This window comes from Chiloscyllium plagiosum, chromosome 9 (genome assembly GCF_004010195.1).
Source record: "Chiloscyllium plagiosum isolate BGI_BamShark_2017 chromosome 9, ASM401019v2, whole genome shotgun sequence".
Taxonomy (NCBI): Eukaryota; Metazoa; Chordata; class Chondrichthyes; order Orectolobiformes; family Hemiscylliidae; genus Chiloscyllium; species Chiloscyllium plagiosum.
This window is the reverse complement of record NC_057718.1, coordinates 11,106,192-11,133,398: the sequence shown is the minus strand read 5'-3', so window position 1 is coordinate 11,133,398 and position 27,207 is coordinate 11,106,192. Positions and strand designations below refer to the sequence as shown.

The window sequence follows — 27,207 nt, the reverse complement described above, 5'->3', positions numbered from 1 at the left end:
CAATACCAATCTCTCTCTTTATATAGAGAACTCTGCAGTTTTGTAGGATAAGCCACAGCTGTGGTAGCTACTTAGATATCCATGCCAGGTTCGGATTAATCGGTTCCTGAGTGTACCGATAACCGAAACTCTTACTTTTCTGAAGGAAAAAATAATTACGAGCCGGGAGATCGGTTGGAAGATCTGGGGACTGGAATATGGCAGTCGTGCACCGAACTCAACGCTTCAAACATCGAAAGGCGTTTGGTCAGTAACTTTTTTCAAAAAAAAAGTATGATTTTTCTTTTCCAAAAAAAAAAGTTCAAAGGCGTGATTTTATTTTCTAATTTCCTCTCCTTTTAAACAGCTGCAAGGAAAGAGGAGTCCACGTTCATTCGGTCCAAATATCCCCAGAAGATACCGGTAAGAGTTTTTCTGCTCCGTTGGCTCCAGTCTCTCTCCCTTCCGGGGGTAACTTTGGAGTTTCCTGCAGGTTATTGTGGAACGATATCCTGGCGAGAAACACCTGAAACAGTTGGATAAAACCAAATTCCTGGTTCCTCAAGATGTCATCGTGAGCCACTTCATTACCATCATCAGGTACCGTTAACATGAAGCACTTTGACTCCGTCTCGGATAACTAACATCAAGCTTTGTGGATGTCTAGTCTTTGAAAAAGTTAATGACTAACACCCTTTCCTTTTTGTTACCCATCTGCACGGATCTACAAGATGACTCCCTTGAGTGGCCACTTTGTGTAGAGGATCTAGATGGTCCCCGATAGATCTTGACTGTAATGGGCCATTCTCTCCTCTGCATCCTTGTTCCTCCATCATTTTTCTCCCCTCACTCCCATCCACTAGATGTTCTTTTGGGTCATATAACTTCTGGTGGGGATGGGCTCCCCAGTGTAAGATATTGCTGAATTGTAACCAATGACTGATTCTCGCCTGGAGAAAGTGTAAGGATGACTATCACAGTACTCTGCATCAGAATCCCCATTGTGTGGAAACAGGTTATTTGGTCCAAGTCCTGCATTATCTGACTCTGACCCTATCCCTGCATTTCCCAAGGCAAACAGTTGTCCTGCACATCCCTGGACACTTCTGGGCAATCTAGTATAGCCAATCCACTGACCCCTCTCTCCTTTTAGACTGCGGGAGGAAACCCATGTGGACACTCTTCAAAATCTATTTCTGTACCAACAGTGGCTCAATGGTTAGCATTGCTGTCTCGACACCAGGGACCAGATTTGATTCCACCCTCTGGCGACCGACTTTAGAGGTTTAGACTGCAGGAGGAAACGCATGCTGGGAAAACGTGCTGACTTTCCAATCAGTCGCCAGAGGGTGAAATCAAACCTGGTCCCTGATGTTGAGACAGCAATGCTAACCACTGAGCCACTGGCACAGAAATAGTGACATATTGAAAAATCTCAATATTATTGAGGTGGTGCTGGATGTCTTAAAACTCGAAAGTGGGAAAAACCTCCCAGGACCTGATCAATTGTGGGAAGCTCAAAGTGATTGCTGGGGCCCTTGCTGAGATACTTGTATCATCGATAGTCATTGGTGAAGGTGCCAGAAGACTGGAGGTTGGCTAACATGGTGCCACCTAGAAAGGTGGTAAGGAAAAGCCAGGGAACTATGCACTGGTGGGCAAGTTGTGTTTTTTTTTGGGGGGGGGGGGGGGGAAAGAGAGAGAGGAGGAGAAAAAAGAGAGATCCCTGATGAACAGTACTTCGATGCCTTTGGAAAGGCAAGGACTGATTAGGGATAGTCAGCATAGCTTTGTGTAGGAAATGTGTCTTAAACTTGAGGTTTTTTCTCTTGCAGAAGTAACTGAGGATTGAAGGCAGAGTAGTGGACATTATCTTTATGGACTTCAGTAAGGTGTTTGACAGTAAGGTTCCCCATGGGAGACTGGTTAGCAAGGTTAGAGCTCATGGAATACAGGGAGAACTAGCCATTTGGATGCTGGACTGTCTTGAAGGTAGACAGGGTGGTGGAGGGTTCTTTCAGTCTGGAGGCCAATTACCAGTGGACTGCCACAAGGATCAGTACTGGGTCCACTAATTTTCATTTTATAAATGATTATGAACCTAGAAGATATAGTTAGTAAGTTGGTGGATCCTACAAATTGGAGGTGTAGTGGACAGTGAAGGTTAGCTCAGTACAATGGGATCTTAATCAGATTGGTGAATGGGCTGAGGAGTGGCAGATGGAATTTAATTTGGATAAATGTGAGGTACTGCATTTTAGAAGGGCAAATCAGACCAGGACTTGGACACTTAATGGGAAGGTCCTGGGGAGTGTTGCTGAACAAGAACCTTGGAGTGCAGGTTCCAAGTTTCTTGGAAGTGGAGTCACAACTAGATAGGATAGTGGAGAAGGTGTTTGGTATGCTTTCCTTTCATTGACAGAGCATGGAGTATAGGAGTTGGGAGGCCATGTTGTGGCTGTATTGGACAATGGTAAACCACTCTTGGAATATTGTGTCCAATTCTGGTCACACTCTTGCTCTTGCTGATGCTGTGGAATTTGAAAGGGCTCAAGATTTTGGGATGTTGCCAGGGTTGAAGGATTTGTGCTACAGGGAGAGCCTGAAAAGGCTGGGACTGTTTTCCCAAGAGCATTGGTGGCTGAGGGGTGACCTTGATAGAAGTTTAAAATCATGAGGGGCATGGATGGGATAAATGTGAAAGGTCACTTCCCTGGGGCGAGGAGTCCAGAACTAGAGGGCATACACTCTTTGAGTGAGGGGGAAAAGACTTGAAAGGGATCTCTCTAAGGGATAACTTTCTCATGCAGAGAGTGGTGCATATATTGAATGAGCTGCCAGAGGAAGTGGTGGTGGCTGGTACAATTGCAACAAAGGCATCTGGATGGGTATATGAATGGCAGGGTTTAGAGGGATATGGGCCAAATGCTGGCAAATGGGACTATGTTCCCATATCTTGTCAGCATGGATGATTTGCACTGAAGGGTCTGTTTTAGCTCTCGCTCTGACCTTGAGATTTACAAAGGGTTGAACTAGGCATTTGTGCTTTTTTTTTTTGAGATGTTTTACTCTAGTGGGAACCTTTAAAATTTTCACATGAACCCCAGAGACTAACCTTAGTGTGCTCTGTCTGTAGAACGTGCTACTGTGACTGATTTCTAGAGAAATCAGTATGAAACAGACCCTTCCATCCAATGTCCATGCTGATCAGGTTTCCTAAACTCAATGTCTCATTTGCATTTGACCCATATCCCTCAAACCTTATCAATTTACCTGTCCAAGTGGCTTTTTTTCCTGTAACTGTACTTTCCTCTGGCAGCTCATCCCATCCATGCACCACGTTTGAAAATGTTGTTCCCTTATTAAACCTATGAACTGGCTAGGAGAGCTCAAAACCTGAGGGCAAAGATCTTGGCTATTATCTTTGCTGCGCCTCATGATACTTCAAACCTCCCAAGGTGAGTAAACTGCTCCCTTACGGAATGGCAGGCGGTGACCAGTGGTGTGCCACAGGTATCAGTGCTGGGACTACAGCTTTTTACAATCTACATTAATGATATAGATGAAGGTATTAAAAGTAATATTTGCTGATGAGACAAAGCTGTGTGGCAGGGTGAAATGTGAGGAGGATGTTAGAATACAGGATGACCTGGACAGGTTAGGTGAGTGGACAGATGCATGGCAGATGCAGTTTAATTTGGATAAATGTGTGGTTATCCATTTTGGTGGCAAGAACAGAAAGGCAGATTACTATCTAAATGGAGTCAAGTTAGGTAAAGGGGCAGTACAAGAAGATCTAGGTCTTGTAGAACGCTGACGAAGGGCTTATGCCTGAAACTTCAATTCTCCTGCTCCTTGGATGCTGCCTGACTTGCTGTGCTTTTCCAGCAACACATTTTTCAGCTCTGATCTCCAGCATCTGCAGTCCTCACTTTCTTAGTTCTTGTACATCAGTCAATGAAAGCAAGCAGGCAGTGAAGAAAGCTAATGGCATGCTGGCCTTAAGAGGAATTGAGTATAAAAGCAAAGAGATCCTTCTGCAGCTGTATAGGTAAGATCGCACCTAGAATATTGTGTGCCGTTTTCCTCTCCATTTGAGGAAGGACATTCTGGCTATTGAAGGAGTGCAGCGTAGGTTCACAAGGTCAATTCCTGGAATGGCAGGACTATCTTACGTTGAAAGATTGGAGCGACTGGGCTTGTATACGCTTGAGTTTAGAAGGCTGAGGATCTGATTGAGATGTGTAAGATTATTAAAGGATTGGACACGCTGGAGGCAGGAACCATGTTTCTGCTGATGGGTGAGACCTGAACCAGAGGACAGATTAAAAATAAGGGGTAGGCCACTTAGAACAGAGTTGAGGAGAAACTTCTTCCACCAGAGTGGTGGGTGTATGGAATGCTCTGCCCCAGAAGGCTGTGGAGGCCAAGTCTCTGGATACTTTCAAGAAAGATGGATAGAGCTCTTAAAGATAGTGGAATCAAGGGTTATGGGGATAAGGCAGGAACAGGATACTGATTGAGGATGATCAGCCATGATCATAATGAATGGTGGTGCTGGCTCAAAGGGCAGAATGGCCTACTCCTGCATTTATTGTCTCCTCAGCAACTGGCTTGTAAAACTTTTTTACACCTTTTTTAGCACCCTTCCTATAATTTGGCATTTAGTTATGTACAGTACTCCATGTGGTCTTAGCAATGTCTTGTATAACTGTAACATGCTGTTCCAACTCTTATACTGATCCCTGATTGATGGAGGAATCCGGTACACTTGCCTTCACCACCCTGACTACCTGGAACACCACACTCCAGGAACTGTGTACTGGCACCATTCAGTCTTTGTTTGACAACACCAATACCCAGGGTCCTACTGTTAAGAAAATAAATCTTGCCCTGATTTACATTACCAAAATGCAACACCTTCCACTTATCGGCATTAAATGCAATCTGCCATTCCTTCCAGTTGTACTTAGATATCCTTCACTGTCACACCAAAATTGTTAGTATGGTGATCTCCTAATTCCCTCAAACAACTTAACCCTAACTCTTATTAGGTTCACCAGTCTGTGTAGTCTCCTGGCTTTAATCTACCATTTTGTAATAAAGTCTACAAGGTAGTTGGTCTCCTGGGCTATTGAGGGTCTATAGTCTGCATCCCACTGCTGTACATGGATTTTTTTTTTTTTAAAAACAAGCATGTCTTTCCTTAGGAACCGGCTAGCTCTAACACCTAATCAAGCATTTTACCTGGTGGTGAAGAATAAGAGTCTCTCCAATATGTATGCCACCATTGCTGAACTGGACCAAGAATACATGGATTCTGATGGTTTCTTGTACATCTCCTATGCATCCCAGGAAATGTTTGGTGCAATTTGGCCAAGAGCTAATGAACTTTGGAACCTAAAAGTCCTGCTGTCTGTATTGGTGGTGTGGTTTTGTCTGTACTACCGTGATTCTTGAAGGTGATGCACAATATAAATTGATTCCTGACCTTTCTTTTTTGAAGGGAAAATCATTTTAACTAGATAAGTTGACTCTTGCACTTAATTCACCACTTTTTTTTCTTATTAACTAAATTTAAGGTGAAAGAGCACTCTGAAATTCATAAACAATATGAACAGCCAATATTGAGCAAAAATACCTTTTAAACAGATGGTCCATTCCTGCAGGCTAGAGGTGACTTGGTGGACACAAGACTCCCTCCATGGCCAGACTGATATGACTATTTCCAACTTGCTGCTTCACTACACCTCCCCTTCCCACTGATAGCCTAACATGTAGCTTATGTTAACTCTCTTTCCAGTAAGAAACTGAGATCGTCTTGAAGCATTCTATAGGGCAACCACTCTGCCCTTCAGTCTTGTTTTCCTTCTGGAGAAGGTAGTGGAGACTCTCTACTGTTTAGTAACATGCTGTAGTCTGACTTGACATTAGTAACATACACCTTAGTTTAAAATACTGAAATAAAATTTGTACCACCTCCCTCATTGCTAACTCTCATGTTGGAATGACATATCCTAATTGTACTGGTGACTCCACAAATCAAATGGAATGTATATTCACAAATTGATTCATTGTTTGTAAGTCCATTTTTGATCATAAATTCTTTTTGTAACTTGTTTTGTTACTATTATTCCAGATTTCAAACACTAACTTAAATTATGCCAACTTAAATGGTACTAACAGCGTGGATAGATATAGACATTTTTTTTCTGGGTGGAAGGTAGTAGTCATGACTTTTTATAAACTACAAGTAGAGAAAATAACAATGCAGCAGTCAAAGGGTTGCAATCCTAATGTAGGGACCCCTCGGTATGAAGTTACAAACAATAACTTTTTTTGTTTTTGTTGAAACACTACAGTGTAAAATGAGGCCATTCAGCCCATCAAGTTTGCACCAACCTCAAGCATCCCACCTAATTCCACTCTTTCTCCTTTCTTCCCCCCCCACCTGTGCATCTTTAGACTGTAGGAGGTGACTGGAGTTTGCACAGAGACCCTAGGGCTGAGGCAGCAATATAGAGCTGCCTCACGTCATTCAGGGGACCTGTTGTTACTGCACAATAACATTTTTTGGAAATGTGATGAGCCATATGCACAAACTAGTCCACTGCATGCCTATATAGGCAGCATGTATTGTCCAGTAGGCAGTTAGGAGTCAACTACATTGCCATGGGTAGAAAGTGACATATGGTGGACCAAGTAAGGATGGTAGCTTTGCTCATTAAAGGAAATTAGTGAACCAGATGAATTTTTTTCAATGGATTTGTGGTCAGTGGATTCTAAATTCCAGACTTGTATTGAATTCATCAGATAGGGTATTGAGTACAAGAATTGGGAGGTCATCTTACAATTGTATAAGAGTTTGGTTTGGCCACATTTGAATTGTCTACAGTTCTGGTTACCACATTACCAAGAGGATGTGGATACTTTGGAGAGGGTGCAGAGGACATTATCTAGTATGGAGGGCATTGAGGAGAGGTTGAGTAGATGAAGATTATTTTCATTGGGAAGATGGAGGTTGGGGGTGGAGACCTGATTTGAGGCCTACAAAATCATGAGGTACAGATGGTGGATAGCAAGAAGCTTTTTTCGCAGAGCAGGGGACTCTATTACAAAGGGTTATCAGTTCAAAGTGAGGGGAAAAGTTCTTTATCTCCATGGGCAGGATGTTCCAGGTACCCACCACTGTGTAGAGGCAGGTACGATAGCATCATTTAAGATCTATCTAGACCGATGTGAATGGGCAGGGAGCAAAGGGATACAGACCCTTAAATAGGCAACAGGTTTAGAGGATCTGAAATGGCACAATCTTGGAGGACCAAGGGGCCTGTTCCTGTGCTGTTATGTTTTTCTTTGAATTCAAATTCTACTATCTGCTTGGGCAGGATTTGAATCAGGGGTCCTAACTCATTATCTGGTTGCCTGGATTAACAGGCTAGAGCTAATACACTAGGCCATCATCTCTTGTGTGCGCACCCACCACTCCACTCCAAGTAAAGATGATTTGATTTAGAGAACTTGCAAAGGAACAAGTAACATACAGAAGATATTGCATTGTTCCTTCAGTCCTGGGGTCTAGTTGGATTGAATGAGAAACTATCTTAAATGTACTTTTTGAATAATGTGTTAAACAGGCTGCAGCATATCCTGCCAATATTAAATTGACAGATGAAAGGGCTTTGGGGAAGATGGTTACTTTTCCCTTAAGCCTGGCCTCCAATCTGCAAAGAATCAACTATTGGATGACCCAAAAACTTCAGTTAGTGGTTGTATGAAGAATGCTGATTGTGGAGATAAAGCTGCATCCTTAACCTAGTCACAAATTGCACATACTAAACATTGTTCTGCTTAAAATTTCTCAAAAATCCTAGCCTTGAAGAAGGCACCAAAACTTCAGTCATACAGTATGGAAACAGATCTTTTGGTCTAACCAATCCATGCCAACTATAATCCCATATGCCTGTACTTGGAGATGTCATTAGAGTGCTGGAGTAGGTGGGACTAGAACCCAGATTTCCCCCTGACAAGGAGGAGAGACACTACCCATGTACCATAAGGAGGTCTACCCCATATTCCTCCAAACATTATTTATCCATGTACTTGTCTAAATGTCCTTGAAATAATATTCTAAGTTAATCCCACATAAAAAAAACTTTGTTTTTGGAAACTAAAACCTTTTTAAAAAAACTCCACTTAAAATGTACTCTAGTCATGAAATTCCCCAACTTTGGGAAAATACACCTGCCATTCAATTTATCTACACACTTTATGATTTTATAAGCCTCGAAAGTTACATCTCAATGCTCCAGTGAATAAAGTCCCAAACTCTCCTCAAAATTCAAACCCTCCAGTCCTGGTAAATCTCTTCTGGACCCCTCTCCAGTTTAATACCACCTTCCTATTACCAAAACTGGATACAGTACTTCAGAAGAGGCCTCCCCAATATCCTGAACATCCTTCACATGACATCCCAACTTCTATATTCAAACATCTGAACAATGAAGGCAGGTGTGCCAAATGCCTTTGTAACCACCTTATCTATGCTTTTACCTAAAAGTGAGTTTTTATTTAGGAGGTTGACCATTGAGTCCTTCCATTCTGTAAGCTCCAGCTTATAAAAGAACAAAGAAAATTACAGCGCAGGAACAGGCCCTTTGGCCCTCCCAAGCCTGCGCCAAGACAGATCCTCGATCTAAACCTATTGCCTATTATCTAAGGATCTGTATCCCTTTGCTCCTTGCCCATTCATGTACCTGTCTAGCTATCGTGCCTGCCTCTACCACCTCTGCTGGCTTTTCCATTTACTGTATAGTTCGCTCTTGAATTGGATCTTCCAAAATGCATCACCTTGCATTGTCCTGGATTGAACTCCATCTGCCATTTCTCTGCCCAAGTCTCCAATCTATCTATATTCTGCTGCATTGTCCCCTTCAGTAGCTGTTGCTCCATCAATCTTAGTGTCATCTGCAAACTTGCTAATCAGACCACCTATACCTTTTTCAAATCACTTATATATATCACAAACAAGTGGTCCCAGCACAGATCCCTATGGAACACCACTGGTCACAGGTCTCCATTTTGAGAAACTCCCATCCACTACTACTATTACCTGTTGCCCAGCCAGTTTTCTATCCATGAGCTAGAACACCCTGGACCCCATGCGACTTCACCTTCTCCATTAGTCTACCGTGGGAACCTTATCAAACACCTTACTGAAGTCCATGTATATGACATCTACAGCCCTTCTCTCAATCAACTTTGTCACTTCCTCAAAGAATTCTATTAAGTTGGTAAGACATGACCTTCCCTGCACAAAACCATGTTGCCTGTCACTGACGAGCCCATTTTCTTCCAAATGGGAATAGATCTTCTCCAGCAGCTTCCCTACCCCTGATGTCAGGGTCACCGGTCTATAATCACCTGGATTATCTCTGCTACTATTTACAAAATTTTCAAATGAGAAATATTTTGCCAGCTTATGGAATCAAAGGGATAGCAGAAAATCTAAAATCATGAGCCTTACATAAACCGGTAGGTTCTTATGTCAATCAAGACCACACCTTCTCCAGCTCAGAAATGTCAATCAAGATCACCTATTCAATTTTCAAGTTGAACTTGAATCCACAACTTAAGCTGATCACCTGGGTGCAAGTGACCATCTAATTACAGAAACTAATACTTAAATTTTATCCTGGCCAGGAAGAAAATACTGAACTTTTTTTTTGAAAGACAAGGGGAAAGAATTAAAGCAATCAACCAGACCATTCACCCATCCTAGATTAAAACACTTTTCATCTCAATCAAGAGTAAAATTTCACAGTCTTACCCTCAGCAGAAAACAAGTAATTGGAATAAAACACTGAACAAGTTACTGAAAAACTGGTTTTATTAAAATTGATGTGCTTCTTGCATTGGTCAAAACATGCCAAAATTCTGTAGAGCACAATTATCTCTCACAAATAACCTCTTTGCAGAAAGTGATGCAGTGATTTTTCTTCCTCAACAGTAGCATGGGTGCCAACTATGACGTAAAATACAAAAAACAATTTATAGCTAAAGAAAAATATTCAGTAGTATACACATCCCCATTAATTTGTACTGTAACAGTGTTAACACTCTATTCCAAACAGCACCCGTGATACAAGTAAAACTGACAAGCAGAGCATACTGTCCAATTTCATCCATACCATCTGTGCCAATAATTCAGTTTACATGATCCACATAACAAAGGAATACTTGTTATTTAAATATCTTTTCCTTTAAGAAAAAAATACACATGGGCACCTTGACCAGAGGTGGATGTATGTAGTGTATTGCAGAAACCCAAAAAGTAAGTTGACTTGCAATACAAATGTAATGGGCTATTAAACCCAAATACTTTACAGCTGGTAATTCTTTTGTTAGAATGTGCAGATTGACTCTTAGCGTAAGTCAATCAGGGTATGCACAGTAAGATGGCAGCAGAATATAGAGTCCTTCAATAGAATAGTACATTGTACCATTTGGTCCATTACCTAGAGTGGTAACATGCATTAAACAAAGCTTCATCCAATACAGCATCCTTTTCAATCAAAATCAGTGAGTTTTTGGTTGCAACTCACTGTAATTAATCAAAATAGAATTTAAGGCACAGAAACAACGTAGTCATATATCAACCTTTCAAAACACCAGCCCAGCATCAGGGAGGGGTAACACCCAGAACAGTCAGAATTTCTTTCCCAATAAAAACAACTTAAGGTTAATACTGTATTTTTGTATTTAAGCACTAATTTATTTTAAATTAAGGGCTGTGGGGAAAACAGAGAAAGGGAAGTTCAGTGACAAATAGAAAGGTCTCATTTACCCCTTCAACCATAACCTGATCCTACAAACAAAGGTAGGCTGGAGAAGGACGTTCGTGGAAGTAACAACAATGATACTTTGTTCTGCAGTAATGATGACATGAGAGAATCATAAACAGTTCAGTTATTTGATATGGGATCAATGGGCCATGCAGTGGAAAGATTGTTCAATCCACATTCCCTAGCTTAAGTCTGCATTGTCTTTGTGTGTTGACTTTAAAGGATCTGGCCCAGAAGGTTGGTGACAATGAAATGGGGAGTGAAAAGGCTGTGGTTAAAACTTCTTTAAAAATTAGTCATTCAAAAATGTTTCATTTCAAAATAGGAAAGCCACAATTGTGAGCTGAGGTGTTTTATACTATAGTATCACTGGCAGCATCAGACTGCCTTGTTTTCCAGTCAAACCATTGTAAACATTTACTAGATTTTAAAAAATCCAAATACATAAGCTCATTTCCAGTCATAACTTAGTTTAAAAAATTGTATTGAGGTGATCCTTACAGTTCTCTGTCGAAAACTGATTACATTCTTCAAACATAATTCATTTAATAGGGCAATAATCAGACTTTATAGTTATCTTTCATTAAGAATGGCCCAAGTTCTTACATTAATTTTGTTGCCAAAGTTCTTGTGAACAGCAAGATAATTTCTAAGGTGCAGAATTCCAGTTTGATCTCATCTTATTAGATAAGAATACTAGAGCTAGGTAATAGCATCTTCATTTGTTCTTGTGGGCACAGAATATTCCTGACAAATAGGTTCCATGGAGACTAGCTGCCTGAGAATATTGTATACATGAGTTCATGAGGCAAGTTTTAGTCAAACTAAAAAGGCTTGACAGCCAAGCCCATGGTTTTCACCCTACTAATACTTGTCATAACTACTGAGGCCTACACGGATTTAATAAAACAAACAGTATTCAATGATAAAAGTATCACTTTTGGTTCAAAATAAACTTTAACATTTTGTTCCTTATTTAGGGAAAATAAATGGACAGTACCAATCATTTAGTGCAGTTCATACTACACATTGAGATAATTAACATTATAGTAACCGCTGTTTACCCATTTAATCTTAAAATTTGATCAAAGTGATTCAGGAGCATAGGAAACACCCATTTATCTAAAAGGAAGTGTATATTTGAATTGGGTGTCACTCGTACAGCCATTTACTGCCCATTCCTAACTGTTCAAAGGGCAGTTAAGAGTTAACCCCATTGCTGTAGCTCTGGAGTGGCATGTCGGCCACACTCAGTATAGATGGCAGATTTATCTTCGTAAAGGATGTTAGTGAACCATGTAGATTTTTAACTGGTGAGTATTTCACCAGACGTTCAATGCATTCAAATTTTATCAACTGCCAAGGAGAGATCTGAATCCTTGTCCCCAGATGTTATCCTGGGGTTCTGGATTATTAGCCCAGTGACATTACCATGCCACCACCTACTTACTCCATGACGTGATCTCCTTAACTAATGGAAAAGGATTGAGGGACAGAATGATACATCCTAGTTCTCACATTCCTATCGCTGACCGGCTGCACTAAATAAAAGAAAGAGATTTCAATTTTTACCCACATTAAACAATGGTAATAATGAATGATCAAGACTCATTTAATGGTTCATTTTTAGATTAAACTGTTCAATGGAATTCTTTGCAATTGATATCATGATTTACTTTTTTTTCAAAAAGAGCTTTCATATCAAAGTTATGTTTAGAAGAGGGGAAACAAAATGGGCTATACACATACTCTGATGCTGAGCTTCTCAAAGGTCTCCCGTTAGCCTTTGTTGGGATTCAGCATGGACCAAGCCCGCTTGGCAAAATATAAAACAAGTTCTTATTTAATACCTAAGATATTACATAAATATTATTCAAAGTTTCAAACTGCAGTAAAAATACAACTAAACAAATATATAAAAAGCAGCATCTTCAAGTGAAAAGACCTTTGACAGATGATTTACATAGTGGTACAAATAGCTTCCTTATTTTACTGAAAAATAATAGCACAAGTAAATTGTATGATTCGAGTAGTAAAAGTCAGAATCAGTCTCTGTGCAGCAATTAATGCTTTTAAAAATAAACTAGGATTGTATTTGAACAGAGGTAAAAGACAATACTCCATCAACAACCAGTTGTTTAAAAAGCTTAGCTAGTTTAAAATACAGAATAACACTGGCAAGATGAATCAGTTGGATTACATAACAATGTTCCATTCTCTAAATTATAATCTTGTACTTATTGGATAAGTTTAAACAAAAAAAAATCCGGTGTTTAAAAAGATTCACCCTTAGAAATCTCAATTGCTACTGGATCCTCTTGCTTTCCCCAGTTATTAGCGGCCACTGGAATATGTACAAAAGGGTATAATTTAAAACTATGATTTTTGCAAAAATAAAGCAGGCACAATTAACAGGGGTATAAGTCATACTGACTTCTTTTAAAACTATAAGCCACTATATTCTTTATGACTCATTTCAAATAGGAAGCAAACCCCATTGCTATAATGTCACTTCATTTTGCAAATATTCAAATTGCTGGATACACATCATTCACATAAATGCTCTTTTGCTGTGTATGATTCAGTACATGGAAATAATCCTCATACAGGTCAACTGAAAGACAACATTGCTCCTTCAAGCAGTCTAGAAGGTTGGTTGGTGCGGGGGAAAGAGAAAGGGAAAGTGGAGTGGCCTTTTCTTTTGATGGTACCCAGAGTCACACTCAGTCCTGACCTGAAGCACCAAGCAACCTAACCAGCTCAAAACACCTACAGAATTGTCAAAGGAGCTCAGGATACTAAAGAAATGCATCTTCTGCTGCGATGGAAAATGTCTTTTTTAAGCTTACCAAATCAATACAATCTGAACGATAATAAAAGGAACACTTCTGAAAAAAACTGACTCTCCATCGTGTACTCAATCAGGACAAATGCAAGACTGCCAAATTTCACAGAGGGAAACAATTTATAATGTAAAAAAGATATTGATTGTTTGCAAGTTGACACCAAATCAGCATCATTTTTTCCAGCTGAAATTTGGCATTCTTGTATTTGTCCTGATGAGTGAGAGATGAAAAGCTTTGACAGTATATCTTTTCTTTCAGCAATACCAGCTCTGTACTTCCAAATCTGAACTCAAAAAATTCAGCTAAATCCAGACCTTAACTGCAGGAGTGGCCTTTGTTCAGTACTTTAGGATTTAGTAAGATGTACTTCAGTTCAGTCCCTGGTTGTGCAATATCCAGGGTTGACCATCTACTTGGAAAAAATGGAAATACCTTCAAAATATGGTAATGAAGCAGTTGTATTTGAATAACCAAGTCGCATCACTATGAAAACCATACAACTCTGAGGGGAATTACTGCTCAAAAGGAACTTGGAATAACATTCCATTGTGCCCTGAAGCATCTAGTTCATGAAAGGTCTTAATAAGGCAACTAGGTTTTGGAATACATTTAAAGATATACAGCACAAAAAGCATCAGTGTTCAAATTGGTCAAGAGATTTGTAAAGATTACGTCTGCAACAAATGTTGCACGTAAATTCACTTTTCAAGGAAATTTGTCAAAAGTTGAAAACTAGCAGCAGAATAATTAACTTATGCTAATGTGCTTTGTTTTCAAAGTTAAGTCTGCTTAGTGGAGCACTGCAGTATTAACAGAATAGATTTAAAAATCACAACACTAGGTTATAGTCCAACAGGTTTATTTGGAAACACTAGCTTTCAGAGTGCTGCTCCTTCATCAGGTGGTTGTAGAGTATGAGATCGTAAGATACAGAATTTATAGCAAATGTTTACAGTGTGATGTAACTGAAATTATGTTGAAAAAGACCTGGATTGTTTGTTAAGTCTCATCTTTTAGAATGAACATGTTGGTTTCAGTTCTTTCATATGTAAATTGCACAACTTTCATAAAAGTTACATTCTCAAGTGAACTTTAACAATTGGTGTCATGTATTATCTGGGCCAATATGACACCAATTGTTAAAGTTCACTTGAGAATGTAACTTTTATGAAAGTTCTGCAATTTACATATGAAAGAACTGAAACCAACATGTTCATTCTAAAAGATGAGAGACTTAACAAACAATCCGTCTTTTTCAATATATAATTTCAGTTACATCACACTAAACTTTTGCTATAAATTCTGTGCCTTACGATCTTATACTTTACAAGCACCAAATGAAGGAGCAACGCTCCGAAAGTTAGTGCTTCCACATAAACCTGGTGTTGTGTGATTTTTAACTTTGTACATACCAGTCCAACACTGGCATCTCCAAATCAGAATAGATCAAGTTAACAGGAAGGCAAATAAAGGTGATGTGATCACTCTGCATAAGCTTTTCACATAAGCCCTCTCTCAAATTCAGGATGCACTGTAAGAACAGTATCAACTCATTACAGTGTTTGTAGCTTTTACTGTGGTTATGAGCAGTAAAATTAGTTTTAAAAATCATTGGGTTGTGACATTGAATATACATTCACTCCAATTTTCTGAATTTAACTTCAAAAAATTGAGCCCTTAATCCTACAGTATGTCAATTATATCAAAGTCCTCTTAAGTCTCTTCAGAAACAGGTATAGTTCTTTAGAAATTGCTCCAAATTAAAACTTTAGATCTAAGTAGCAATTTCAGTCTGTTTGTTCCAGTTAATGCTCAAAATGACTATATAATGTATAAATGAAACAAAGCTTTAGTGTCCCTTCGGTGGTTTACAGAGTGCAATTATTTCCCCATCTCTAGTTATCCTTTCTTGAAGGTGTCTGTACCTTCAGTGGGATACAGTTCTGTGGGCATCTGACACACTTCTATTACTTTGTCTAATATGCCATAATTTTGGTCTGAACCAAGTGTTAGTGCTGACAGGCCATCTGACTGCAAGGACACAATATTGCAACGTTCACACTTGGCAATTTAGTGTGAAGTGCAAAGCCAGGGGTGCCACTGTCTTCTGGTGCACCCCTAACTGCCAATGCTGAAAGTAGTTAACTCAATAGAGACCAGGAAAACAACCAGAGACGTGGCTAGGCTCTGTGGCTCAGCAGAAGAACCTCAAGCCACAAAGCACTTTAAAGGGAAGAGTTGCGTTTGGTGGGGGGTGGGGGGGGGAAAGAGGGCACTCGGCCAATTAATTTTTTTAAGAACATGGTCATTGACAATCTGAGCAATAGGGCAGTTTCATGAGCCTCTGGTCTTCATGGACATCTTGTTAATCAAATGTGGTGAAAACTGCAGCATTTAAATTGATTTTGCATAGTGACGGTCACAAAAATAGACTTTGAGAAGGTAACGATATGGAGGGACAGTAAAAAGGACGCTCACTGTGTCAGAGAAATAAAGTGTTCAGATTGAGAGTTAGAAGCTAAGTTATTCATAATTCATGGGTATAAAAGATCTCGCACCACATTGGAGGTTCAATGCAAAGAAGATTAATGAGTTGTTTTTTAAGCAAATGACAAAATACCCGATTAGACTTACAATTTAAATATGCAATGGACATGTAATGACCTCAGATACATTTTTGTTGTGTTCAGAACATTCAAAGTGCAATACACCAAGAGCTAAATGCCAAACTGATATTCCAGTTTCACATGCAGCAGATCGATCTCTTGTTTGCCAGCAACATGCACTTGCTTTACCAAATCGGAGAGCCAGAACTAGGCACAGGATTAGACCATCTTTCTGTACCTGTGACCCAAGATCAAAAATCCTGCTTGGGTCCAAGAATTGAGAGTCAGGTGTTAACAAAGAGGACAGTAGTGAGATGATACTTTTCATCTGTTCTGATCAGATGCAACCCCATGGACGTACAGTTACAAAAAAAAGTGTCACACGACACCTGAAACAAATTACATTCTGTTCACATTTCTTTTTCCAAATGTGGTTCATTGCATTCATAGATGTTTGCTCCCAAATCATAAAAAGGGAATGTTTGCATGGTCTTGTATCCTAGGCAGTGAGTGCTAAGACAGAAACTCTTTCTCCAGTTCAAAGCCACTTGGTCTGCTCGGCTTGGATTCACTTTTGCAGAGGGGTACTGTGCCATCCTGGCTCTGGCCTTCCATGTCCATGTCTAGTAGAGAGCAGGCACCAAAGCGCAAACTGGGTTGGCACTCAGTAGTAAGAGCTATGTCTGAACTAGTCACTATTACATCTCCTGTGCTTTCTAATGACTCATCTTGGCCTATCAACTGAGACACGAGTCGCCAGGGGTCCATTCTTATTCGGGACAAAGAAGGCCGAGGCCTTGGTACCACGTCACCAGATTTTGGTCTCTCTGGTGTTGCGTCCCTTTTTGGGGTTCTTCGTCTTCCAGACATTGGATAAATGGTTCTGGGATCTGGAAGACGTGGGAACTCTGATGATTCTCTATGAGGACTGGAGTCAGAATCTCCATTAGCTAAAAAGAGAAATAAAGAGAAAATAATAGTTTCACAATCATCCGAAATAATGAACCCGACTCTTAATAGTTGTCAATCATATCGTACAATTTAACATGCTGATTTTTGTCAGACACATAACAGAAAAAAACTTGAAAAATGACAATAACACTGCCCAATAAATAGAACAGATTTGGAAATTCAGAGCCCATCAATTAAGGTAGCATTTTACAGCACAAAAGCACACCTTCATCCCCCTCCAAGTAATGCAGTGGTCTCGTTATGATGCACGGATATTTGCTGCTCGCGCCCTCCTTGTGAACCATGTTGTTGTTCATATTTCTAGGTCTTCATTCATTGCCCTTCTTAAATGGTGGCTGCTGACTTATTTAATGGCATTCCCTTCCCTTTGCATGCTCTCCAGCAATGAAGGCAAGGATGTCCCCCCCAATACCTAATTGCAAGTTCCACTCATGTTCTACTGAAGTACAATCTCTTTACAGAATATCAATCCTTCAGAGAGATTTCTGTTTCTCTCAGTGAGACACATATGTTGGCCTCTGATTGTTAAGAGGCCAACACAATTTATGCAATTAAAATCAGTTGCAGAATGGGGAATTCCAAATATAAATTGACATCCCCTCATTCGTGGTACAGCCTTCCAGGTCAGAGAAACCTGAGAAAGACCTGTGATTGGAAATGTGGCCTTGGACAAGAAAGAAAAACTTACTGGCTGGGCTTTCTTCTGATGATAACTGGCCATGGCGGGTTACATTGGGGTTAGCAGCTCCCTTTTCTGATGTTGCACTGGATTCAGTCAGACACATAAAAACTGGTGCATCTGAGTCTGATAAAGGAGATTCATCCAGATCCTTATGTACTCCATTCACAGAGCCATTTGGAGGATTGTCAGTCAAGAATTCTGGTCTATGGGGGACAGTGTTCGGTGTGACAGGCATGTTATAAATGGATGTATCCTCACTGTCTGATCGGAGCAAGGACCTTGTGGAATTACATTTGGATATGGAAGACATTGACAAAAGATTAACAGCATGGGAGTTTAGTGAGGGAATGTTCGTCTCTTCCTTCTTGGAGACTGTCCTGTTGGGAGGACTTGTGCTTCTGCGGAACCTGCTGGTTCTCTGAAAGAGGCCTTCCCTTTTCTTCTTCTCCTCTTTGATCTCAATTTCCTCTGAAGCCTGTGATTTATTCACTTCTCTGACATCAAATCCCAAGGCCACAGATGCAAGCAGCACAGCACACCCGTACAGTACCATATCAGTTTTCTTCCTCTGTGTTAATCGCTTCAGGCTGTTTGTGGGAGTGACCTGTGGGGTGCTGTTGGCTGAACTGATGGGTGTCACCTCCTCCTGACTTTCACTGCCAGCATCTCCCTCTCCCTGATGATCTTTGCGAAGAGGTAGATCAATATACACCTGGTTAGGTAATTTGGACTGCTTTGGTCGATTTTCATAGTCGTCAGCTGCTCGTGTCTGTTCAGAAGTGCTACCTGTTGGTAAAACAATCAGATAAGTTACCACTTCAACCAGAACCCCTTATACTTGCATCTTGCAACTCTATAAGTCTTTGGTTAGGTCAAACTTAAAGTCTTGCATTCAATTCCAGTCGCCACATTACAGGAAGTATGTGGAGGCTTTGGAGAGGGTGCAGAAGGGGTTTACCTGGATATTGCTTGGATTAGAGGGTATGAACTGTCAGGAGAGGTCAGAAAAACTTGAGTTGTTTTCTCTTGAGTAGTGGTGGCTAACAGGACATTTGATAGAAGTCTATAATATTATGAGATACATAGATTGGGTTGATGGTCAGAACCTTTTTCCCTAGAGTTGAAATGCCTAATACTAGGGGGCATGCATTTAAGATGAGAGGAGGAAAGTTCAGAGGAGAAAGTTGTGAGCGGCAAGTTTTTTTTTAAAACACAGTGATAGGAGTTAAACATGCTGCTAGGGGTGGTGGAGGAAGCAGATATGACAGGGACGCTTAAGCAATGTTTAGGTAAGCACATAAATATGCAAGGAATGGAGGGATATGGACCAAGATCAGGCATAAGGGATTAGTTTGAATTGGCATCATGTTCAGCAGAATATTGTGGGTTAAAGGGCCTGTTCCTGTGCTGTACTATTCAATGTTCTTCCAGTGAAGCTAATAGGCTCTTGTTCATTCTTCAAAAAAAAATCCATGACTAGGTTCCACGCCCCAGGACACAATGCTCCATAATGCAGGTAAGTGGAGTTGAAATGCCCATCAGCCATGATTGAATGGCGGAGTGGACTCGATGGGCCGAATGGCCTTACTTCCGCTCCTATGTCTTATGGTCTTATAATAATGACAGGGTGACCACCTGGGATATTTCCTAAGGGAATTGCCCAAATTTGAAGTCAACAACGGGCCTAAATCTACAGGCAACCCCAGGCAATGCAAAATAGAGTTAAAAATAAACATTCTTTTCCTCAGCTAAAGTAATTCACTATAATATGGGAACATTTAAAAAAAAGCTTCTGTTTTGCCAAATTGTATCAAAGATTTAGCTAGCCCTACAAAGCATCAGCTGCTAATTGTGTTCAGTCAGTTGAGTACAGTCAAGGCCATTGCAGGGGGAGTGCAGTTGGTTTCAATCCCCCCCAGGCTAGGGTCAGATTGCCTTTTCGGAATATGGACATCGAGCTAACGTTTTTCAAAAAGATTTAGCCCATGATTTGCTTCTGCTAGGGGGTCAAATAGCCTGGATGGTTCCTGTTAAAAGGTAGCACAGTAAGGAAATAGTGGCAGAAATTTCAGGAGGTAGTCATAAGGCAGATAAATATGTTCCATTGAGGAAATAAAGGCATTACGACAATGCACCATCTGTAAATAGGTCAGTGAAATTTAAGAGACTATTGTACAATACCACAAAGATTAGAGTTATGTCAGAAGATTGGACAGATTATTTTCAAAAAATGACAAATATTGAGTGAGAAAATAGAATGAGAATAAGTTAGCTAGAAACAGGAAAACACTAACTGTTTCCAAAGGTATTTAAAAATATAAGTAAATTGAGTGCTGGTTCCTTAGATGATGAACATGGCAAATAATGGGAGACGAGGAAATGCAGAAGTGTTGAACCAGTAGCTTATGCTTGTCTTCACTGTAGAAGACATAAAACATAAGAATACTTGATTTACCTTTTGACAATCAATGGTGTTACCATCACTGAATCCCCCACCATCAACACCTTTGGGGGTTACCATAGACCAGAAACTCAATTGGACTCATCACATAAACACAGTGGTTACAAGAGTAGGTCAGAGGATATGAAAACCATGGTGAGTAACTCAGCTGCTGACTCCCCAAAGCCCATCCACAATGTACAATGTACAAGGTACAAGTCAGGAGTGCGATTGAATACTCCCCACCTGCCTGGATGGGTACAGCTCCAAAAACTCTCAAAAAGCTTAACATCATCCAGGACATAACAGGCTGCTTGACAGGCACCACATATTACTTAATTGAAAATAGATTGCAGAACTCAAGATTACAGAGGGATCATATGTATGAAACACAGAAGTTAAAATGCAGTTACAGCTCATGCTTAGTAAGGTGAATAGAATATTGGCATTTATTGTGAGGGTTTACAGATTTTTAAATCTGTAAATGAATCAAGGGTTATGGTGAAAAGGCTGGAAAGTGGAGTTGAAAGGTATTAGGTCAGCCATGATCTCATGAAACGGTCTATTTTTCCTCCTATGTTGTATGATCTCAAGGAAGCAGAATATAAAAGGTACATAAGTGTTACTGCAGCTGCACAGGCACCTCATTAACTGCATCTGGAATTTTGGTATCCTTACTGAAGAAAGAAATTAGGGGTTTAAAAATTAAGGTTCTCCCACTATATGATGGACCAGGCTCAAAGTTTCAAATTGCCTACTCCTGCAACTAATTCAAGTGTACACCGAAAAGGCTCAGATTAGAATAATGGCCACCTGTGAGACAGAGAGGATTTTTACATTTGGATAATCAGACAAATCACAATTAAGAGCAGAAGCCTGTAGTATCAACACCAATTCTACCTCTTCCAATTGACAGATTACTGACTGTGAATGAAACTGGTCTGCATCGATTTTATTTATAAAGTGTCATCTACATATGTCAGACATGACTTAGTTAAGAGAATTTTCTGCTCCAAGTTCAGGTTGAAGTCGCACTACAGGGCTTGAACACACAAATCAAAGCCAACACTATAGTCTAGTCCTGGAAGGGTGGGGGGGGGGGGGGGGGGGGGAGAGCGCTACATTGTCAGAGCTGTTTACTTTCAGGTAAGAGATTAGATCAAGGCTCCATCTCCCTACTTGGTTGTATGTAAAGATCCAATGGCATTATTTCAAAGAGGAACAGAGCAACAATACCAATGTGTCCTGGCTAATATTTATCCCTTAACCAACATCATAGAAACTGATTATTTAGACACTATCACGCTGCTGTGAATGGGAATTTCTTGCATGCAAATTAATTTTCGGGTTTACTCCATTGCAACAGTAACAATACTTCAAAGATGGTTGTAAAACATTTTGAGATGTCCATTGGTGATGAAATATCCAAATCTTTATTTCCACTGTTACACCTAGGAATCATGAATTTTCTTTACTCACTCCAAATAGCTGGTAAAATTACTCTCAGAATGAAAAATGTTCAACAACAAGTTTGGTAAAAATTCATACCATGGTCTGTAACATTTGCAAAAACTGAGGTTAGAGGTAAAGTTGGAGTCTTCAACAAACTTGTAGACCATGGGTTGTTTCCATCTGACAAAGGCCTTGTCCTAAAATTTAAAACAAAAATAATTTTGTATGATCTTATTTCTCATGACATTCTATGTTCCATCCTTCCTTCCTCTATTCCACACACACAGACAGACACAATGCCAGTAAAAACCAAGAAAATGAAGACAATACAGAACCAGAACATTCTCATAAGAAATCCATGAGGTGGGGTGGGAATAAATTTAGGCTCAAACTCAGGGCCGATCACTTTACTGCAGGGTACTAAAGCAGACAAGCATGCAGCCGAGTTTGAAAAATAATGAGACAAAATAAAGCACAGAAAGGCCCGAGTTGGTTTTTAGTTCAGTTTTATAGCTTCCTCTCTCTATCGCCAAAGTTAGGGAATTAGTCTAAGGTTCTTGGAAGTTAAAACTTTCAGTTATCATTTAAGTTACTTCCATGTATGTACGTGATCTTCACAAAAATGAAGTGGACAACTGAGAGTCTTTAAATAGTAAACTTTTTATTGAATCGATAGCACAGCTCCAACCTCTAACGTGCACATCCTGTTCCATGTGCATAAACCATTGAAGGTGGCAGAGCAGGCTGAGTGTGTCTATGGCTTCTTTTGCTGTATAAATAGGGTATAGCATCAAAAACAAGGAAATTATGTTAAACCTCTACAAAATATTGGTCTGGCCTCAACTTCTGGTCACCACACTTGAGCAAGGGTGAAGGCATTGGAGAGGGTGCAGAAAAGTTTCACAAAAGTAATTCCAGAGTCAAGGAACTTCAGTCATGTGAATAGATTGGGGAAATTGGGACTATTCTCCTTCATGGAGAAGCGAAGGTTGAGATATTTGTAGAGGTATTCAAAATCATGAACTGTGTAGATTGGGAGAAACTATTCCCACTGGTGGAAGAATTAAGAACCAGGGAGCACAGATTTCCATTGTTGATCACTATTTTGTGGTGGCCCCTCCAAAATATGTGCATGGTGATTGGGCAAATGTGGACTCAAGCATAATTGTTGTGCACTCCACGGTCAATCTGAAATATAAAGTTAGTCTTAAAATGGTAACCATACAAACTATTGATTGTTGTAAGAACCCATTTAGTTCACTGCATCCTTTCAGGAAAAAAAATCTGTCAGTCTTACCTGGTCTGGTCTACATGCAACTCCAGCACCACAACGATACAGTTGACTGTTAATTAACCTCTGAAATGGCTTAGCTACAGAGTTCATGAGCCAATATGGATGGGTAACAAATTTTGGCCTTGATGTGAACATTCACATTCCATGAAAAAAGCTCGCCAACGCTCAGTTTAGGCATATGAATAATGAATGGCTATTGGAAGATTGCCATGGCAACCCCCCCCCCAACCTTTTAGCACGTACCTTTCCTCACAGCTGGCTCGCTCTTTTGTTTGCATAGAACTAGGTCCCCAAGTTCGCCCTTTCTTTTTGCAAGCTTTCTGCACTTCTTCATCATAATCTTCTTGTCGGTATATGGTGCTTTTACCCCAGGTTCTATTGCTCTCATCAAGGGTAACTGAACAAAGTATAGTAAAAATCACAAGTTTTACAGGTAATCCAAGAGTGTACAGAACATGGGAATTCACCCCTGCAGGGTCACAGTATTTGTCAGCTGGACTTAAAAGCTAAATACAAAGCAAGGCTCAATCAGGCACCATAGAAAGCAACAGATCGTGAAGGCCACATAATCCCACCAGAAAAGATCCAAAAGTTAAAAATTTTTGCTGCAATGATTGCTAAATAGACCCAAGAGCAAAGAAGGAACAGCCAACCAATAGTGACAGGAGCCAAACTCGCTGATGAGAGAAAAAGTTAGTTCAGTTTGTCAATTGACAGATGTCTAACAACAGGCAGATTTAATCTTTAATGCACTGTTCAGTGGTGAATGCCCCAGAGTCAGGTTGCCAAAATATAAAAGCATTCACTTCAAAAGGAATGAAGTCAAGGATGACGAAAGGTCAGTTCATTTTCCCATTCATCTCATATTAACTTTTGAAACAGTATCTAATTGTACTTTGATTAACTCCAATGTTTTTTGTTTCTGTTAACTTGCTTGGTAGATCATTCCGAACTTTCATCGCTCAAGGGGGCTGATATAAATACATCTATTAAAATAATCAAACTATGTGAAAGTACCATGGAGCAGACTGTGAGAAGAATTTAAATGAACATTTTAATAATTAATATTGTTGACATTTTGTTTTGAGAGTTTTGAGAAGATTTGTAGCTCAGGTTGAGGTTTTGGATATAGGTTTGCTCGCTGAGCTGGAGGGTTCATTTCCAGACGTTTCGTTACCTTACTAGGTAACATCTTCAGTGGACCTCATGCGAAGCAATGCTGAAAATTCCTGCTTTCCATTTAGATTAGGTTAGATTACTTACAGTGTGGAATCAGGCCCTTCGGCCCAACAAGTCCACACCGACACTCCAAAGAACAACCCACCCAGACCCATTTCCCTACATTTACCCCTTCACCTAACACCACGGGCAATTTAGCATGGCCAATTCACCTAACCTGCACATTTTTGGACTGTGGGAGGAAACCCACGCAGACACAGGGAGAATGTGCAAACTCCACACAGTCGCCTGAGGCGGGAATTGAACCCAGGTCTCTCGCACTGTGAAGCAGCAGTGCCACTGTACCGCCCATATATGTTTGGGCTTCTTTGGGTTGGTGATGTCATTTCCCGTGGTGAAGTCACTTCTGTTTCTTTTCTCAGGGGGTGGTAGATGGGGTCTAACTCGATGTGTTTGTTGATAGAGTTCCGGTTGGAATGCCATGCTTCTCGGAATTCTCGTGCGTGTCTTTGTTTGGCTTGTCCTAGGATGGATGTATTGTCCCAGTCAAAGTGGTGTCCTTCCTCATCCATATGTGAGGATACTAGTGAGAGAGGGTCATATCTTTTTGTGGCTAGTATGTTTTGTTGCACTTTCTCAACTTGCTTTTTCACTTGGTAACTGTCAATACCAACTTAGCATTAGATCAACAGCCAGATGTTCCAAGGACTGGTTATGTTTTGAAGGTAGCAGGAAGAACCAGTGCCATCTAACAGCTTGACTGAACTGAGGGGAGGCAAGCTGAATTGTTTCACCCTGAAAGTCAATTAGCTCATTACAAACTGACATGTTCAAACTGCACAACAAATGGGGAGGAGATGAGAGATTTTGTTTTTGTGCCAATGAAAATAGAGATAGAGAGATATGAAAAGTGGGCTGCTGATTCACTGTCACTCTTTTGACACTAACATGCAGGCAAAATGATCCCCAGACTCTGAAGTGAATGCCTAAACACTATTGAAAACATGACACAACTGAAAGAATTGGTTTGAATGCTTCAAAAAGAACACCGCTGAACAGTGCAATATGGGATACAAAGTGTATTGCTTCCTGATGATGTAACACAAACGCCTTGCCTTTTGTCTTAGCCCTACTGAGGAATTTGCTTGTATATTCACATGCGATATCGACATCCTGTTGGTATACATATATGCTGTTGCGGTGGCCAATGGAATTGACAGCATCTGTTTTGGAGCTCACTGAGGAAAATAAACAAAATAGGGGAGGGTAGTGGAGGGGAAACAGCTGTCTGTTTTAGGTTAAGTACAATTTGAAGTTCTGTTATTTGCGTGCAGATCTTTAAGAAAAAATATTGAGAATGGCAATTTACAATAATCATTTGTAACAGAAACAATACAGCACTAGGGCCATGGTGGCAAAGTGAAATTGCCACTGGACTATTGAACAGGAGGCCCAGGCTGATGCCCCTGAGCTCAAATTCCATCAGAGCAGCTGGTGGAATTTAAATTCAATGAACAAATCAGAAAAATAAAGCTAATCGATGCTAAACTGGGACTTTGATAACTGTCATCCGTTGTATTATGCCTTTTAGGGAAGGAAAACTGCTATTTATATTCAATCTAGTCTACATGTAAATACAACAAAGAATTGCAGATGCTGAAGATCTGAAATTAAAACAAATTGCTGGAGAGACTCAAAACACTAACTCTGCTTTCTCTCCACAGATGCTGCATGACCTGCTGAGTTTCTTCAGTAATATCAGTTTTTGTTTCTGGTCAACATGCATTTGGCTCTTAACTGCACTCCAAAATGGCCTCACAAGCTACAAAGTGCAAGAGTGTTTTTTGACAGGCAACAAATCTTGGTCTTGTTGGGCAGTGTCCACATCCCACAAAACAATAAGGAAGAAATACATTGTTTTGGTAACTGGTTAATCTGTGATAATTTCAACCCTTTCTCTAAAAGTTCAAGTTCTGATTCTCAATTGCACAAACACCGGCCATTCTCTGCTATTTCTGCTAAAGTTACTGAGCATCTATGCATTAGCCATGGAATCCTAGTCCTATTCTCATCACAGGGGAGATGGTGGCATAATGGCAATGTCACTGGACTTATGATCTAGAGAGCGAGGCTAATGTTCTAGGGACAGCAGCTGATGGAATTTCAATTCATGTTATTAATTGAAAGCTAATCTTAGCAATGGTGCTGTGAAGCTAATCATTTACGGACAAATTTGATTAATATTTTTGAGGTAGTGACCAGGTAGTTTATATGGGTTTCAGCAAAGTCTTTGACAAGGTTCCACATGACAGACCGATGGAAGCACATGGGATCGAGGGTAACTTGGCAAGTTGGATCCAAAACTGGCTTTGTGGCAAGAGAGAGGTGATGGTATAAGGCTGTTTGTGTGGCTGGAAGCTTGTGTTCAGTGTTGGGTCCCCCATTGTTTGTGATGTAAAAGGTAAAGTTGCCACAGTCTGACAAGACCAGAGGGTTGCCTCTCTCATTAGAGACATGACTGGTAGTGATTTAAGGTCTGAGGTGAGCAGAGAGGTTGAGGAGGGGAGCTTTTCATGGTAATCTCAGTTGGTGCAGAAATTGTATGTCAGTGTTTCAAGGAGAAGTAATACCATTTACTGTATGCTTCCCTTCTACATCAGACATTCCAAAATGCATTACTTTGCATTTGTCCAGATTAAATTCCATCTGCAATTTCTCCCAAGTTTCCAGCGGACCTTTATCGCGTTGTATCCTCTAACAATCCTTACTATCTACAGCTCCCCCAACCTCTGTGCCATATGCAACCTTACTAATTAGGCAAAAGTGAGGACTGCAGATGCTGGAAATCAGAGTTTAGAGTGGTGCTGGAAAAGCACAGCAGGTCAGGCAGCATCCGTGGAGCAGGAAAATCGA

At 40.3% G+C, this 27,207-nt stretch overlaps 2 protein-coding genes across 2 annotated transcripts in view; one reads left to right on the top strand and one right to left on the bottom strand.

The window, feature by feature from the left end:
• On the top strand, positions 1–6,098 carry LOC122553204 (microtubule-associated proteins 1A/1B light chain 3C-like). Its single transcript, XM_043696801.1, has 4 exons — positions 1–246; positions 347–402; positions 473–579; positions 5,190–6,098. The coding sequence occupies exons 1-4, from the start codon at positions 198–200 to the stop codon at positions 5,437–5,439; spliced, it is 462 nt and encodes a 153-aa protein (XP_043552736.1). The 5' UTR covers positions 1–197; the 3' UTR covers positions 5,440–6,098.
• A 9,083-nt stretch (positions 6,099–15,181) lies between these two features.
• LOC122553164 (mitogen-activated protein kinase kinase kinase 9-like) overlaps positions 15,182–27,207 on the bottom strand; it is an 86,754-nt gene continuing 74,728 nt past the window's right edge. The window contains exons 5-9 of the mRNA XM_043696751.1: positions 25,410–25,578; positions 23,359–23,512; positions 21,918–22,018; positions 17,936–18,715; positions 15,182–17,225 (exon numbers count right to left, since the gene is read on the bottom strand). Of these exons, the coding sequence (XP_043552686.1) occupies positions 16,789–17,225; positions 17,936–18,715; positions 21,918–22,018; positions 23,359–23,512; positions 25,410–25,578 (1,641 nt within the window). The 3' untranslated portion in view covers positions 15,182–16,788. The remainder of the gene's footprint in view (positions 17,226–17,935; positions 18,716–21,917; positions 22,019–23,358; positions 23,513–25,409; positions 25,579–27,207) is intronic.

Coding starts and splice junctions, on each gene's coding strand:
- LOC122553204 (XM_043696801.1), top strand. CDS start 198: ATGGCAGTCGTGCACCGAACTCAACGCTTCAAACATCGAAAGGCGTTT. Junction 247..346: donor CAAACATCGAAAGGCGTTTG/GTCAGTAACTTT, acceptor CCTTTTAAACAG/CTGCAAGGAAAGAGGAGTCC. Junction 403..472: donor AATATCCCCAGAAGATACCG/GTAAGAGTTTTT, acceptor AGTTTCCTGCAG/GTTATTGTGGAACGATATCC.